This window comes from Staurois parvus, unplaced genomic scaffold (genome assembly GCF_062004578.1).
Source record: "Staurois parvus isolate SC_StPar_1 unplaced genomic scaffold, SC_StPar_1.0 ptg000574l, whole genome shotgun sequence".
NCBI classification, from domain to species: Eukaryota; Metazoa; Chordata; class Amphibia; order Anura; family Ranidae; genus Staurois; species Staurois parvus.
Window position 1 is genome coordinate 275,392 of NW_028318370.1, and position 17,342 is coordinate 292,733.

At 46.4% G+C, this 17,342-nt stretch overlaps 1 protein-coding gene across 2 annotated transcripts in view; it reads right to left on the reverse strand.

The window, feature by feature from the left end:
* Positions 1 to 17,342, reverse strand: part of C2CD2 (C2 calcium dependent domain containing 2) — a 234,808-nt gene that overhangs the window by 108,268 nt on the left and 109,198 nt on the right. For both annotated transcript variants that reach the window (XR_016315248.1, XM_089691885.1), the window contains exon 5: positions 12,642 to 12,749. Coding sequence is in view for 1 of the 2 variants with exons in the window: in XM_089691885.1 (XP_089548011.1) it covers positions 12,642 to 12,749 (108 nt within the window). In the remaining variant the exon portion in view is untranslated. The remainder of the gene's footprint in view (positions 1 to 12,641; positions 12,750 to 17,342) is intronic.

A 17,342-nucleotide genomic window follows, 5' to 3' on the forward strand; every position in this document is an offset into this window, starting at 1 on the left:
TCTCAGACCGAATTAGGGGTGTTGTTAACTGACCATACACACCCGCATTGGTTCGCATGAACGGGGTGCGATTATGATGCAGTGCAGAATTTGCACAGAACCCAGGCTAAAGGGATGCATTTTTCTTTAGATTTTCTTGTGCATTTTTTTTTCTTTTTTTTTTAAAGCTCTGCAAAAACTGCTTAGTGTGAAAGCGGCCTATTGGCCGAAAAGGTACTGAAAAGAAATTCGTATTCATTTAAATGCATGATATTAATTAAAAATACAATTATATATATAAAAAAATATATTTGGAAAAAAAAAACTGTCCCTTTCGTATTCGGCTAAATGCATCCTGAATTTTCATTTCAGTACACCATTAGATTCATCCAAGTGACCACAAATGTAAGGAGCATCCTTCCCATTCACCATCACACGAATTTACCATGAGCTGTAGATATAGTAATTATTAGTTTCACCGAGACCAGAAAGTTAATTTTCAGGTTCCTCCAAATTAAAAATGTTGGTGTGAGAGATTTATGCTAGGTTCACACCTGTGCAGTCCTGTGGGGTGCGAGAGTCCATTCATTTGAAGGTGCTGCCGTGCCCTGGGACATGCAGGGAAGCGGTCCCTGAACTATTTTTGAAATCGCAGTCCGCACGGGAATTGTGGTTCCGATTTCCAGTGCGGACAGCGTGCCATTAAGAATAATGGCACCCACCCACGGGTCCCGCATTTCTCTGTGTGGGTGGTTGCAGCAGCAGGTATCTGTGGTGGTCCCGCAGTGGCACATATGTGAACCGAGCCTCAGTGTGTCCTGTAGGTTTAGCCATCCTGATTAAATTTGATTACTTTGTTGGGGGGCAACCTCTTGATTTATATGCAAGTTTATACATTGTGAGCATAGGGTCAGTTAACCTCTTCCACTCATTTATCATGGGCAGGGGCGGGGGGAGTCTCTCTCTTTTGCAGTGTACGGCTAAGCTGATCATTTTAATTACCTACATGTATGATCAAAAATATCTTTGAAAAGACTATATATTGCCTTTAAGGCACTGTTCTGACCCCACATTGAGCTCACACAGGGAGGTAAATAGGCTTTTGTAAACATGAAAGAACCCTTCTGGGTAAATGGCCTTTTTGCAAGAAGCGAGCAGCAAAGACCCGCAGAAGAAAACATTGTGACTGCTCTCCCAGCTGCATAAGCCCGGAAAAGCCGAGTGCAGGATAATGGTGTGGGAGTTCAAAAGCATTTCATCTGCAGTAAAAGCGTTTTGTGCCAAGAGCACTCAGCACACAGCAGCTTGGCATAATGACCAATGTGAAAACACTGATACCATTATGTATCTGCAAAGTCATACTTCTCCGCAGCTCGCCGAGCCGCATGATCTCATCACTTAGCACTGTATTTAAGGCACAGACATTTCCCTTTTTGTACTCATCTTTGAAATCATATTGGGGTTTATGGCCTGGAAGGAGTCTTCCGCTCTTAATGTTCAGTCTTAGTTAAAGTGGAGCAGAACAATGGCTAAGTGGTTAGCACTTCCTCCTGGCAGCACTAGGATTGTCGGTTCGATTCCCAACCATGGCACCACCTGCCTGGAGTTTGCATGTTCTCCCTGTGCTTGCGTGGGATTCCTCCGGGTACTCCGGTTTCCTCCCACACTCCAAAGACATGCTGGTAGGTTAATTGGCTCCTGTCTAAATTGGCCCCAGTATGTGTATGTATGAATGTGAGTTAGGGACCTTAGATTGTAAGCTCCTTGAGGGTTAGGGACTGATGTGAATGTACTATATATATGTAAGTACCTGAAATAAATAATAAATAAGTGTATCTAAACCCAAGAACAAAAATGTAATATTGAAGCTTACCAGTCTAAGTGGTGACAGCATTATTTTTATTTTATTTATTTATTACAGGTCCTTGTATAGCGCCATCAATTTACGCAGCGCTTTACAAAAATGACACTTAGTGCTCTGGATTGAATGAAGTACAAACTATAGAGGGCTATGATAAATAAATTTGACGGCGCTATATAAGTACCTGAAATAAATAAATAATAAATAATGCAGCCCTGAAAATTCATAAAGTGACTGATGCATCAAGTGTGAGCGCGATATTGCGCTAAAGTGATACCAGTATTAATAAAGTGTACCGTCATGAACTGAAGTAATAAATAGTGATTTATAAAACCATCGTGACTTCAGTGTATAACAACTGTAATTATGAGATATTATGACATAATTATGACATATAATCCATAAAATCTGGAAAAAACATGTAACAGTCTAAATTTTTCCGTGAAATCCGTGCATGTGACTTCCGTGATAAGGATCAGTCGTATGATTGCACTCACCAGAAGCGCAATATTTATGCACATGTGTATATATTATCCTCTGTGGTCATCTGTCTAACAATCTCCTAGATTGTAAGCTCCAAAGAGCAGGGCCCTCGATCCACTCGTGTATCGCATTGTATTGTTATTGTACTGTCGCATGTTCTGTCCCCCTTTGTAATGTACAACGCTGAGCGAACTGTCGGCGCTTTATAAATACTGTATAATAATAATAATCTGGGTTCAGGCAAGGAATAGGAATCATCTGAGCACAGTTGCGGCCACCTCCCTCACTCCTCGGCTGTTTTCAAACCTGCTTTGTTGATATTTCATGTGTGAAATTTACAACCACTTTAACTATTTTTAATCCACATGTGATCCTGCAGCTCCAGCTTCCCTGTGCTCGGCTGCTGCAAGTGGCTGGAGGGAGCCCCAACAACAGCAGGGTCATGGGAGCTTATGAGTGACATCACGGCTCCTGGACTTCACAACCATTGTCAAGAGCTCCTTTACACAGACGCAGATCATGGGACTGGAGAGGAATGAAAAGAGGTAAGTATACAGATGTTTGTTTATGCAGGTTGAGCAGGATAGGTAGGAGGATGGATCATTTTTAAGAATAGTTAAAGGGTTAGGGTCGTCTTCTACTTTAACAGACCAAAAAGGAAGCAAATAGGATTTTTCTTAGGGGTTACACGCACTTTAACCCCTTCACGCCGGATCGTCTTGGCGTGAAGAGGAGTTCCTGCGTCGGGAGGTGGGCGGGGCTTAGTGTCATGTGGCCGCTGTGACGTCACGTCCGGTCACATGATCGGGAAAGGTCCCGATCGAAAGAGCGGACCGGGACCTTTCCGTGAGTACTGCACATGTGTGCTGGTAGCGCGCAGGGCGCGCGCTCTCAGCACATATGTTTTTTGTTACAGGAATGCAAATGTGCGGCCGCTCGGTGTCTAGGCCCAGACGCCGGGAGGCCGCACATTTGCGTGCGGCCGGCGTGAAGGGGTTAAAGTATAACTAAAGGCAAAACTTTTTTTTTTAGTTTTGGATAGAGTGGAGAGGGATTAAAACCCTTGTCAGCTTTTTATTGCTGTCGGTGTCCCTGTTGGGGAGATTCACCCTCCCTATTTGTCCTGTTTACCATTATCATTGAAAATGAGAGTAAAAGAAAATCACAAATTTTGGGTTGTCCCAAGAAAAGTAATAGAGGGGAAATCTTCCAATGGGGACACCAGTTCTGATGGCCTGGGGTCCCCAGGGGATTCCCTTAATTTTCTCTCACTTCCTGTTTGGCTATGAGACAGGAAGTGAAAGGAAATCTCCCCAAAGGGACACATATGGCTAAAAAAACCTGACGGGTCATAACCCTCCCTTACTCTATCAAAAATGAAAAAAAAATGTTTTGCCTATAGTTTACTTTAACATCACCCTCTAGGTTCAAATAACTACCTAGGGCAACCTGCACTGTTGGAGACTGCTTGGTTGGTTGCAGAGGCCAAATTCATGTGAAAAAGACTGTTAAAGCTACAGCATTGTCTGTGTGGTAACAGTTTTGGTAAGGCCCTATTCTGTTCCAGCATTACCGTGCCCCCGTGTACATGCCAGAGCCATAAACACAAAGTAATGATGGGTTCAATGTGAAGCAATTAGGAGTGGCCTGCGAAGAGCCCTGACCTCAACGCCCAAAAGAACCTTTGGGATGTACGAGAATGCCAGGTCTATTTGTCCAACATCGGCACCTGACCCCACAAATGTTCTGGCTGAATGGATACAACTTTCCACAGACACACTCCAAAATCTTGTGGAAAACCTTCCCAGAAAAGTGGAGGCTGTTAGAGTCCCAAACAGGGAATTATTGCCGTTCGTTTTGGAAAAGGATGTCCAATAGGCTCATTGAATTGTCCAAAAACTTTGGCCATATAGTGTAACTGAGTAGATTACAAACAGCAGGGAAACTTGGTGTGAAGTCATAAAAAGGTTTATCTCAGGGGTCTCCAAAGTTTATAAACAAAGGACCAGTTTACTATCCTTCAAACATTATTGGGGCCGCACTGTGGCCAATGGCAGTAGAAAATGACCCATGATTAGTATTAGGGGGGAGTAATAGTGCCCCATCAATGATGTCAGTGGATGCAACAGTGCGCCATCATTGGTGCCAATGGGAGGAATAGTGCTCCATCATTGGTGTCAATGGGAGGAATAGTGCTGAATCATTGGTGTCAATGGAAAGAATAGTACACCATCATTGGTGTCAATGGGAAGAATAGTGCTGAATCATTGGTGTCAATGGGAGGAATAGTACACCATCATTTGTGCCAATGGGAGGAATAGTGCTCCATCATTGGTGTCAATGGGAGGAATAGTGCTGAATCATTGGTGTCAATGGGAGGAATAGTGCTGAATCATTGGTGTCAATGGAAAGAATAGTACACCATCATTGGTGCCAATGGGAGGAATAGTGCTGAATCATTGGTGTCAATGGGAGGAATAGTACACCATCATGTGTGCCAATAGGAGGAATAGTGCCCCATCATTGGTGTCAATGGGAGGAATAGTGCTGAATCATTGGTGTCAATGGGAGGAATAGTGCTGAATCATTGGTGTCAATGGAAGGAATAGTACACCATCATTGGTGCCAATGGGAGGAATAGTGCTGAATCATTGGTGTCAATGGGAGGAATAGTGCTGAATCATTGGTGTCAATGGGAGGAATAGTACACCATCATTGGTGCCAATGGGAGGAATAGTGCTCCATCATTGGTGTCAATGGGAGGAATAGTGCTGAATCATTGGTGTCAATAGAAAGAATAGTACACCATCATTGGTGTCAATGGGAAGAATAGTGCTGAATCATTGGTGTCAATGGGAGGAATAGTACACCATCATTTGTGCCAATGGGAGGAATAGTGCTCCATCATTGGTGTCAATGGGAGGAATAGTGCTGAATCATTGGTGTCAATGGGAGGAATAGTGCTGAATCATTGGTGTCAATGGAAAGAATAGTACACCATCATTGGTGCCAATGGGAGGAATAGTGCTGAATCATTGGTGTCAATGGGAGGAATAGTACACCATCATGTGTGCCAATAGGAGGAATAGTGCCCCATCATTGGTGTCAATGGGAGGAATAGTGCCCCATCATTGGTGCCAGTGGGAGGAATAGTGCTGAATCATTGGTGTCAATGGAAGGAATAGTACACCATCATTGGTGCCAATGGGAGGAATAGTGCTGAATCATTGGTGTCAATGGGAGGAATAGTGCTGAATCATTGGTGTCAATGGGAGGAATAGTACACCATCATTGGTGCCAATGGAGGAATAATGATCCATCATTGGTGTCAATGGGAGGAATAGTGATCCATCATTGGTGTCAATGGGAGGAATAGTGCTGAATCATTGGTGTCAATGGGATGAATAGTGCTCCGTCACTGGTGTCAATGAGAGGAATAATGACCCATCATTGCTGTCAATAGGAGGAATAGTGCCCCATTGTCTGTCAATGGGAGGAACAGTGTGCCGTCATTGGTGTCAATGGGAGGAACAGAGTGCCATCCTTGGTGTCAATAGGAAGAATAGTGCCCCATTGTTGTCAATGGGAGGAATAGTGTGCCATCATTGGTGCCAATGGGAGGAATGGTGTGCCATCATTGGTGCCAATGGGAGGAATGGTGTGCCATCATTGGTGCCAATGGGAGGAATAGTGCCCCATTGTCAGTGTCAGTGGCAGGAACTATGTCCCACTGTTGCTGACAGTGAAGGAAACAATGCTCCAAGGGCCAGATAAAAGTATGCAAAGGGCTACATTTGGCATCTGGTTTAGGCTTTAAAAAAGGCCTTCTCTGCAGACAGTCCACACGTCTATGATATTGGTTTGGCTTTGCTGTTAGCTCTTCTGGTTGTGACTGTCAATGGTAACAAAATCCTTCACAGTTTCTGGCTCCTGACACGCTGGATTTTTTCCTCCACTTTCTAACAGATACCTGCAGAATGCCTACAGCTTTTCTAGGAATAAATCTACCATTTCCTAGGAGTCGTCAGAGCGTACAGAATTCCTTTCCTGCCTCTACACTCATACAATGAACATGCAAATTAATACCTGCTATACCTTTTTTTTCCTAAGGAAATAATTGCAGCTAGACAAAGATGCTAATCTTATATGAATAACAAAGGTTTTCAAAGACCTAAAAATTGTTTAACCGTTTGCTCTGAGAACACTCGGTAAGCATTTGCAAAGAAGGGAAACTTGGCTGCTACAAGAGCTTATGAATAGTGGATAACCAAGGAACAATGAAGGCCATGTCTTACACAGCCACCTGATTTTCGTGAGGAAGAGTTAGAACCTTTGTCAGGTGTTCATTACTTGTCTTTGCTGCCATTGGGGAGATCCCTTCTAAATTACTGTGTGGTCACTGAGAAGGGAAGTAAAGGGAAATCCACCGACTAAAACCTTCTTCCAGGTTCTAGGTTTTGGATGGTGTTCCACTTTTTGTGCTGAGGGGAGACATTATGCCAAACCTTCCTGAAGATGCTGGTCAGGCCTCAAGCTAAATACTGGCTTTAAAAGCCCAAGCGTATGCAGCCTAAAGGGCTTTGCAAGAGGCTGCTTTGTGAGTTTCCAACACCCACCAGGTGCCCCCAAATGCCAACAAAACTGTACTGAGCTGCAAGTGGTATTTCTACGGCTTCTATATGGCATCATCCTGCTGTCACTGGTTCCTAAGGAAGCCGTTGATACTTGCACCTACCACGTCCCTAGGAACCACTGATGTCACTGGGTGTCCCCACCACTGCCCTAAGATGGTGACTGGCTGCATTTTGGTGATCACATTTACCAACTCTGGCAATGGCTATGTTTGGTCAGTGATGTCAATATCCTATCCATGCCCTTTCCCATATATAGAGGATGACAAATCGGGGAGCTGTCATTCAGGTATGAGTATTATAAAGGATTGGTTGTGCACTGAGCCGTCTTTTTTTTTTTTTCCAGCAAGTCAGCGGCATTGTGATATATAACAGTGTTGAACCTCCCCCTGTCCCCCACATATCACAGTGTTGCATCCCCTGCCCTACACATACCCTAATGTTACAACCTCACCCCCCATAACCCAGTGATATACTCCTCGTCATCCACATACCACAGTGTTACATTCCCGCCCCCCCACATACCCCAATGTTACACCCTCTGCCCCCACATACTCCAGTGATATACCCCCTGCCCCCCACAAACTGTAGTGTTACGCCTTCGGCCAAACATATACCAGGAGAACAGAGGGCCTACTAGCCACAATTTTTTTTTTTTTTTGTAGCTAGTATGCCCTCTGTCCTACTCAAGTTAGGCGGGCTTACTAAATTGCTGTCATGCTGTTATTCAGGTTTATCTATTTTCTCTGCACTTTCTATCCCACGGACTACTCTAGACCAGTGATCTCCAAACTATGGCCCACGGGTCAACTGTGGCCCTCTGCTTGCCTTTATCTGGCCCTTGGGGCACCATTCCTCTCACCAGTACGAGGCACTATTCATCCTACTGACACCAACTATGAGGCACCATTCCTTCAACTAACACCAAATATGGGGCATAAGTCCTCCCACTCCTACTATTCAATGGTGGGGCACTATTCTCTCTACTGACACATTTTCTTCCAGTGACACCAATGATGAGGCACTACTCCTCCCAGTGATACCAAGGATGAGGATGGGGCACTATTTTTTCTGCCGACATCAATGATGGGTCACCATTTTACTTTTTTTTTTTTTACTTTTACTCCCATTGATACTGGTACATTTTCTACTGCCACTGGCCATAGTCCGGGCCCCCTATGATCTAAACCACAATGAACCGGCCCTTTATTTAGAGAGTTTGGAGAACTCTGCTCATTTCAAAAAGCAAATATCAACAGGTTCACTTTAAAAACTGCCCCCGCTGGAGCAAATAATGGAGGGAAGAGTAAGCTCTGAGCTAAACTAAATCAGAGCTTGCAGAGGACTGAGGACTCTACCCCGCCCCCATGTGACACTACTGGGCCATTCACCAAGCCAGTCACATACACAGTCACATTATCCATACCTGGAAGTACCAGCTTTTGTTTTTTGTACCTGGCAACCAATGGACTGTTAGAGCGTGGCTACGTTCGTTCAGCATGCTGTATGTAGTATCTTAGTCACCCTCTCTTACTCTCGCCCAAAAAGGACTATGGGAAGTGTAGTGTGCATAGAGCAGTACACATGACCAACACAACTAACGTGTACTGCTCATTCCAAACAAAAGAAAGTGAAGAGGAAAAGGGAGAGGTGCAGGAGCACAGTGAAGACAAAGAGGCAGAAAAACACAGAAAAAATTTGACTGATTGAATAAATTGATCAGAGGACCATTAAATAGTATGCGTGTATGGATTATTGTTGTAGAATAACGATATCTCTTAGTGTATTTTTATTAAGAGCTTACAGAGGGCTGAGGACTCTCCCCACCCCCATTTCACACGGGGCAGAATCGGATTGCTCAGCGGGGATCTGTTCACTGATCAGAGCAGAACGGGCAGATGACAGGCCCGTGTGTGCTCCATTCATGCAGAGTGAACATGGACACAGCCCTCTCTGTTCTATGGGCAGTCGGATGTAAATAGACCGGCTGTGTATTTACAACTGATTGTCCTCTGATCTGATACGTCCAGATGGAGGGGAACAGATCTCCCCTTCCTTTTCTCTTTTAGCAGATCAGATCGGATTGGAGGTAGGCAGGTGTAAACAGATGCAATTCCGCATTCCATAGAGATACATGGACCATCCGATTAGGTCCATCTAAAAAACTGACAGCCCAACCTGATCGGATCACCCATGTGAAAGGGGTCTAAAAGAAAAAATATAAAAACTCATAAGATGAATTCTATATTCTTTTTTTAGCCTTCCTTTAATAGTTCTTAGTTACCTAATTTTAGAAGCATAATAAATAATTTTTTTTTAATTGGATATTACTTAGAAAAAAAATTTCCAATCTTAAAGTGCTACTAAACCCCGGACCCTGCATCCGCTATATCCGGTCTCCCCGGACCCTGCATCCGCTATATCCGGTCTCCCCGGACCCTGCATCCGCTATATCCGGTCTCCCCGGACCTTGCATCCGCTATATCCGGTCTCCCCGGACCCTGCATCCGCTATATCCGGTCTCCCCCCGGACCCTGCATCCGCTATATCCGGTCTCCCCCCGGACCCTGCATCCGCTATATCCGGTCTCCCCGGACCCTGCATCCGCTATATCCGGTCTCCCCCCGGACCCTGCATCCGCTATATCCGGTCTCCCCCCGGACCCTGCATCCGCTATATCCGGTCTCCCCCCGGACCCTGCATCCGCTATATCCGGTCTCCCCCCGGACCCTGCATCCGCTATATCCGGTCTCCCCCCGGACCCTGCACCCGCTATATCCGGTCTCCCCCCGGACCCTGCATCCGCTATATCCGGTCTCCCCCCGGACCCTGCATCCGCTATATCCGGTCTCCCCCCGGACCCTGCATCCGCTATATCCGGTCTCCCCGGACCTTGCATCCGCTATATCCGGTCTCCCCGGACCCTGCATCCGCTATATCCGGTCTCCCCCCGGACCCTGCATCCGCTATATCCGGTCTCCCCCCGGACCCTGCATCCGCTATATCCGGTCTCCCCGGACCCTGCATCCGCTATATCCGGTCTCCCCCCGGACCCTGCATCCGCTATATCCGGTCTCCCCCCGGACCCTGCATCCGCTATATCCGGTCTCCCCCCGGACCCTGCATCCGCTATATCCGGTCTCCCCCCGGACCCTGCATCCGCTATATCCGGTCTCCCCCCGGACCCTGCATCCGCTATATCCGGTCTCCCCCCGGACCCTGCATCCGCTATATCCGGTCTCCCCCCGGACCCTGCATCCGCTATATCCGGTCTCCCCCCGGACCCTGCATCCGCTATATCCGGTCTCCCCCCGGACCCTGCATCCGCTATATCCGGTCTCCCCCCGGACCCTGCATCCGCTATATCCGGTCTCCCCCCGGACCCTGCATCCGCTATATCCGGTCTCCCCCCGGACCCTGCATCCGCTATATCCGGTCTCCCCCCGGACCCTGCATCAGCTATATCCGGTCTCCCCCCGGACCCTGCATCCGCTATATCCGGTCTCCCCCCGGACCCTGCATCCGCTATATCCGGTCTCCCCCCGGACCCTGCATCCGCTATATCCGGTCTCCCCCCGGACCCTGCATCCGCTATATCCGGTCTCCCCCCGGACCCTGCATCCGCTATATCCGGTCTCCCCCCGGACCCTGCATCCGCTATATCCGGTCTCCCCCCGGACCCTGCATCCGCTATATCCGGTCTCCCCCCGGACCCTGCATCCGCTATATCCGGTCTCCCCCCGGACCCTGCATCCGCTATATCCGGTCTCCCCCCGGACCCTGCATCCGCTATATCCGGTCTCCCCCCGGACCCTGCATCCGCTATATCCGGTCTCCCCCCGGACCCTGCATCCGCTATATCCGGTCTCCCCCCGGACCCTGCATTCCCTATATCCGGTCTCCCCCCGGACCCTGCATCCGCTATATCCGGTCTCCCCGGACCCTGCATTCCCTATATCCGGTCTCCCCGGACCCTGCATTCACTATATCCGGTCTCCCCGGACCCCGCATTCCCTATATCCGGTCTCCCCGGACCCTGCATTCACTATATCCGGTCTCCCCGGACCCTGCATTCACTATATCCGGTCTCCCCGGACCCTTCTTTCACTATATCCGGTCTCCCCGGACCCTGCATTCACTATATCCGGTCTCCCCGGACCCTGCATTCACTATATCCGGTCTCCCCGGACCCTGCATTCACTATATCTGGTCTCAACAGTACACAGAACATGAAAATGCAATTATTTTAGTAAATATAAACTGCTAAATTCTGTTTCTCATCAGCAGTATATTGCCGTCGTGACTTCTATCAGTGTCCAGCTGAGCACTGGTTAAAGCTTACAGGAGTTTTCATTCTGCTCCGACTGACCTATGAGGCTTCATAACCCCTTAGTCTCTGTCTGGACAGCGCAGATTGGCCCAGTGCTGATCACATGCACCCTACCAAAGAAAGAAAAAAACTCTCCAGCCCTACACACTAAAATGAGCATGTGCAGAGTGACTCCTAGAGATCTGTACTATCAGCAGATGGATTGGGGACAGCAGAAGAAAGGGAGGAACAGACAAGATAGGATCAAATAGCCTTTTTACACAATGCGGAGGATTAACCCCTTAGGGTCCCACAGTGAGTATAACAAGAATGCTTTACTGCATATACAGACTGATTTTACTGCTGTGGGTTTAGTAACACTTTAAAAAAGAAACAATAATAAATAATTTAAACATTTTAAAACATTTTCAATTCACAGATCCTATGAATGGATCTTTAAAGTGAGTGTAAGGGCAGATTTTTTTTGTTCAATAACAAACATGTCATACTTACCTGCTCTCTGCAGTGGTGTTGCACAGAACAGCCCCAATCCTCCTCTTCTCGGGTCCCCCACCGGCGTTCCTGGCTCCTCCCTCCGGCCAAGTGCCCTCATAGCAAGCAGCTTGCTATGGGGGCACCGAGCAAGCTTTCTCCAAAGCTGCTGCTCTGTGTTTTTATTCACACACAGACACGGCTCAGCCCTGCCCTCTGCTCTCTCCTCATTGCTTCACTGGCTGTGATTGACTGTAGCAGGTGCCAATGGCTCCTGTTGTGGTCTAAGCCAATAAGAAGGCAGAGATCTGGACAATCGCAGCTCTCGTGCACATCACTGGATCGTGATGGGGCTTAGGTAAGTATTGGGGAGGGGGGCTGGGGGGGCAGCTGCACACAGGTTTTTTATCTTCCTGCACAGAATGCGTGAAGATAAAAAAACCTTGAACCTTTACAAATACTTTAAACAAATAATGTGGCTGGGCAGAGCCACACACAGCGGAAGCTAAATTAAAAAAAATATAAAATAATTCTGCAGGAAAAATAACCCTGAAATTCAGGGAAGGTGGGGGGGTGGGGGTGCATCATGTTACACCATGGAGTGAAACATGTTATGAAAGCTGGAATTAGCCTTTAATCATTTATTAAAAACAATTCTAAACATCATGACCATTGGAGAGAGGATGTCAGCTATACAGTGGAGATGTCTGCCAAGAGAAGGTTTGCACCTATGTCAGCAGAAAGCTGAAGCCACAGGTTTTTTTTTTTACACTTTGTACATTATTACTAGTACAAACTGACCCGACTTCACGGCTGTGCTTTATTTGTGAAAACAGAGGACTGCAATAGGAACGAGAAGTTGAAGCTGCAGAACTTACTCACTGACCTCCAGCTTAGTTTTTGGCTGCACCTGAAGATCGAGGTCGGTAAAGTTCCCCATTGTCCACGCCACCTGAATGATGCCTCTATCTTCCTCTTTCACATGGAACTCGAGCTGGAAAAACAGGAATGGGTTACATAACATACAAACATTACCTGCAGCCCTGAACTGCTGTACACACATCACGTGGCAATGATTACAGAGGTAAAGTGGTCTAATGAGACTGGTACAAGTGCACTTCTGAATAATGTGTCCTAGGAGCTTTTGGATGAACTGCCTAATTCTACAACTGGCTGCTTCAATTATCAGGCAGGATAAGCGGTCAATCATACAAGACTAAATAAAAAAAACAAAACAAAAATGCTAGTTTTCACAAACACACTATATAATCAGATGGTAAGGAATGACTTGCACCTGTTTCCAGAAGCATATTTTTACAATGGAGTGGAGTAGAGGGATATTATTATTATTATACAGGATTTATATAGCGCCAATAGTTTGCTCAGCGCTGTACATTATAGTGGGAGACAGTACAGTAACAATACAATTCGATACACGAGGGGTTCGAGGGCCCTGCTCCTTGGAGCTTACAATCTAGGAGGGAGGGGATAGTGGTACGGGAGGAAATAGCTGTGGGGGATGGAGTGGTGGGAGGAGCGGAGGAGATTAGCAATTCGGTGAGGGCCGGGTAGGCTTCTCTGAAGAGATGTGTTTTCAGGGTGCGCCTAAAGGTGAGGAGAGTAGGTGATAGTCTGATGGACTGGGGTAGGGAGTTCCAGAGGATGGGGGAAGCCCTGGAGAAGTCCTGGAGATGGACATGGGAGGAGGAGACCAGGGAACTAGAGAGTAGGAGGTCTTGTGAGCAGCGGAGAGTACGTTTTGGGTGGTAAATGGATATCAGGTCGGTGATGCAGTTTGGGGCAGTGTTATGAACAGCTTTGTACGTCAATGTTAATATTTTGAATTTTATGCGTTGGGCAATCGGAAGCCAGTGGAGGGATTGGCAGAGGAGGGAGGCGGATACGAAGCGGTTGGTGAGGTGGATGAGACTGGCTGCAGAATTCAGGATAGACTGAAGTGGGGATAGCCTGTGTTGGGGTCGGCCAGCGAGGAGGGAGTTGCAGTAGTCAAGTCGTGATATGATAAGGGAGTAAATGAGTTGCTTTGTGGTTTCTGGGGTTAGGAACGGGCGTATTTTGAAGATGTTGCGGAGGTGGAGTCTGCATGAATTTGTCAGCGATTGGATCTGGGGCTGGAAAGACAGATTGGAGTCTAGAATGACACCTAGTACTCTGGATTGCGGGGTGGGGCTGATGATGGAGTTATTGGACATGATGGAGAGGTCGGGGGGGAAACTAGGAGCTTGGTTTTGGCAAGGTTTAGTTTGAGGGAGTGGAGTGACGTCCAGTCTGATATGTCGTTCAGAAGGCTGGTGATTCGGGCGGAGACTGAAGGGGTGAGGCGAGTGGTAGAGAGATAGATTTGAGTGTCATCGGCATAGAGGTGGTAGTTGAAGCCGTGGGAGTGTATCAGTTGGCCAAGGGAGGAGGTGTAGATGGAGAAGAGAAGGGGCCCGAGGACAGAGCCTTGGCGGACCCTAACAGAGAGGGGGAGGTGGCAGCGTTATAGGTAACACTGAAGGAGTGTTGTGATAGATAGGAAGAGAGCCAGGAGAGAGCGGAGTCTCTGAGGCCAAAAGAGTGTAGTTTTTTGAGGAGGAGGGGGTGGTGGACAATGTCGAAAGCTGCAGAGAGGTTGAGGAGTAAAAGCACTAAGTAGTGGCCTTTGGCTTTGGTGGTTAGCAGGTCGTTGGTGAGTTTGAGTAAGGCAGTTTCGGTGGAGTGTAGGGGACGGAAGCCAGATTGTAGGGGATCAAGGAGGTTGCTAGTGAGGTGGGAGCTTAGGCGATTATAGGCGCTCAAGGAGTTTGGATGTAAATGGCAGCAGGGAGATGGGTCTAAGGTTGTTTAGGTCGGTGGGATCCAGGGAGGCTTTTTTAAGTATGGGAGTGATGTGCGCGTGCTTCAGAGGGGAGGGGAATGCGCCAGTGGAGAGGGAGAGATTGAAGATGTGAGTAAGGGAGCGTAGGATGGAGGAGGAGGGTGATCGTAGGAGTTGAGTGGGGACAGGGTCAAGGGGGCAGGTGGTAGGGCAAGCTTTAGAGAAGACCTTAGTGACCTCGTCAGTGGTAGCTGGGATTACCGTGTTGCTTTTAAAAAGGTGCCAAAACTATACTGCCACATATAAGGATTTCAACCAAAGGAAAGAAAAAAGTTACATTGTCTTTTATTTCCTTGGTATTCTTGCCCTATCCTAAAACATTCATATGTGTAGACCACAATCTGAAGAGAACACTAAGCAGATGAAAGGGAAAGAATTGTGGGAGCTGCCTCTGCTGGTCTCCTACTGAAAATTTAAGCTGCATGACATAATTTGTTTGAATTACAGATGCAGAAAAAGCACAAATGAAGTGACTGCAAAGCTCTATTTCAATAAAATAATAAACATGTTATACATACTCGCTCTGTGCATTGGATTTGCTCAGAGAGTCCCCTACCTTCTCTTATGCTCCCCGTCCCTTCCAAGTGTCCCTATAGCAAACTGCGTGCTGTGGGTGTACTCGAAGGCTCGATCCTTAGCCGGGCTGTGTGTGTCTATTGACACACACAGCACGTCTTAGCCCTGCCCGCCATGCTCCCTCCTCACAGAAACTGATTGATGACAGCAGGAATATATCTATGTAGTCCTCCCGCGCTCTAGGTACCTAATCTGTATATAAAGCTAACACCTTACCATATACCAAATGGAACAACGCTAAGTGAAAAGTAATTGGTGCTGCGCTAATATTAAATATGTATAAAATTGTCAAGAAAAAATATAAACATATGAAATCAAAATACAAAGAATGAATGTTGAATAGAATACACATGAAGATTTCCAAAATAATGGATAACAGTGAAAATACACCAAAAAAATATATATATAAAAAGGTGTAACCTAGGTACACCACTAATAATAAATAGGTGACTATGGGTGAAAATACCTAACTATAAATGGTGCCTACATAGACAGTGATAAGATCTGCAAATGGGATCCCAACAAGACAGTACTAAATATGCACTAAAATAATGCTCTGATTTGCCGTCAGATATACTGTATGCCAACTAAACTGTGGCTATAGAAAATTAAAGAATATATACACATTTGTAGTGCACATAGTGTGAATCAAGATGACAGAAGGAGCCAATGACTCTCGCTGCTGCCTCCATTTCCAGTGAGGAGAGAGAGTACGGAGAGAGCCACTGCTCTTGGGCACAGCACTGGATTGAGATTGAACATTACTCACCACTGACCCCTTAACTCTTCATTACATATGACTCCTACACTCTGCAAACAATAAAAGCATAAAAGGAGTCCTAAATACCGCACATTATGCAGAGTCATTCATTTAAAAAATAATAGCAGCCTCAGTGGACTCAAAGCCTTGCCCCCGGGGCGAAACATGTTGGGGCGTGGTTGTGACAGAGTCAGCTGAGATTGCTATTACCTTTTGAATGAACAGCTTTGCATGGTATGTGGTGTTTGGGACTCCTTTTATACTTACATTGTATGCATAGAGTCAGGACAGACTCTTTCTCATCCTGCACCCCCCAGCGAAATCCAGCCTGAGCGGGGACCTGCAGGTTCTCCTACACTGTGCATTACATATTACTGGTCCCTGCACTGTGTGGTATCTTTTACGGACCTCTGAAAGTCATTGCTGAACCCAGAGTTGAACTCTGCGTTACTTAATATTGACCTCTGAACTGATCAAATCATCCTTACCCTTTACTGGGGCCTTGCTGGAATGCTCCTTAAAGAAATGCTGCCCCCCGGTGATCTTTGACCTCCTATGTTGTTCCGGTAGATCTCCCACCTCTGCAGGCTGCCTACCCCTGATTTACAGTAAGAGATGGAAGAGCATGGCTCCATATGAGGTCAGACTACTGGCTGCTTTTACTTTCAGAAGCACAATTGTTATTGAAGGGTTTCCCAAGCGCAGCAATAATGAAAGATTTTCCATGTCATGAACTCGGGGACATTCCAGGAGTGCAGCACAAATGAGAAGAATTCCTGAACATAACACAGCGGGAGGAGACAACTCCTATGGGGCCTCAACAAAGTGAACCTCTTTGGAATAAAGGAGAGCTCCGCCAAAACCACAGAGAATAATGTGAGGCTGATTTGTTAACCACTTGCCCTCCTAAAGGATTTACCCCCCTTAACCACTTGCCCTCCAGAGGATTTACCCCCCTTAATGACCAGGCCTCTTTTTGCTACTCGGCGCTGCACTAATTCAACTGATAATTGCGCGGTCATGCAATGCTGCACCCAAACGAAATTTACGTCCTTTTTTTCACACAAATAGAGCTTTCGTTTGGTGGTATTTGATCACCTGTGCGCTTTTTATTTTTCACGCTATAAACAAAAAAATACCAAAAATTTTGAAGAAAAACTATATTTTTTTTACTTTCAGCTATAAAAAATATATAGTAAACTCAAAGTTGGTTATAAATTTAGGCCAAAATGTATTCTGCTCCATGTTTTTGGTAAAACAAATCCCAATAAGTGTATATTGATTGCTTTGTGTGAAAGTTATAGCGTCTACAAACTATGGTATAAATACTGCAATTTACGCCATTTTTTGCTATACAGCGCTGCGCTAGT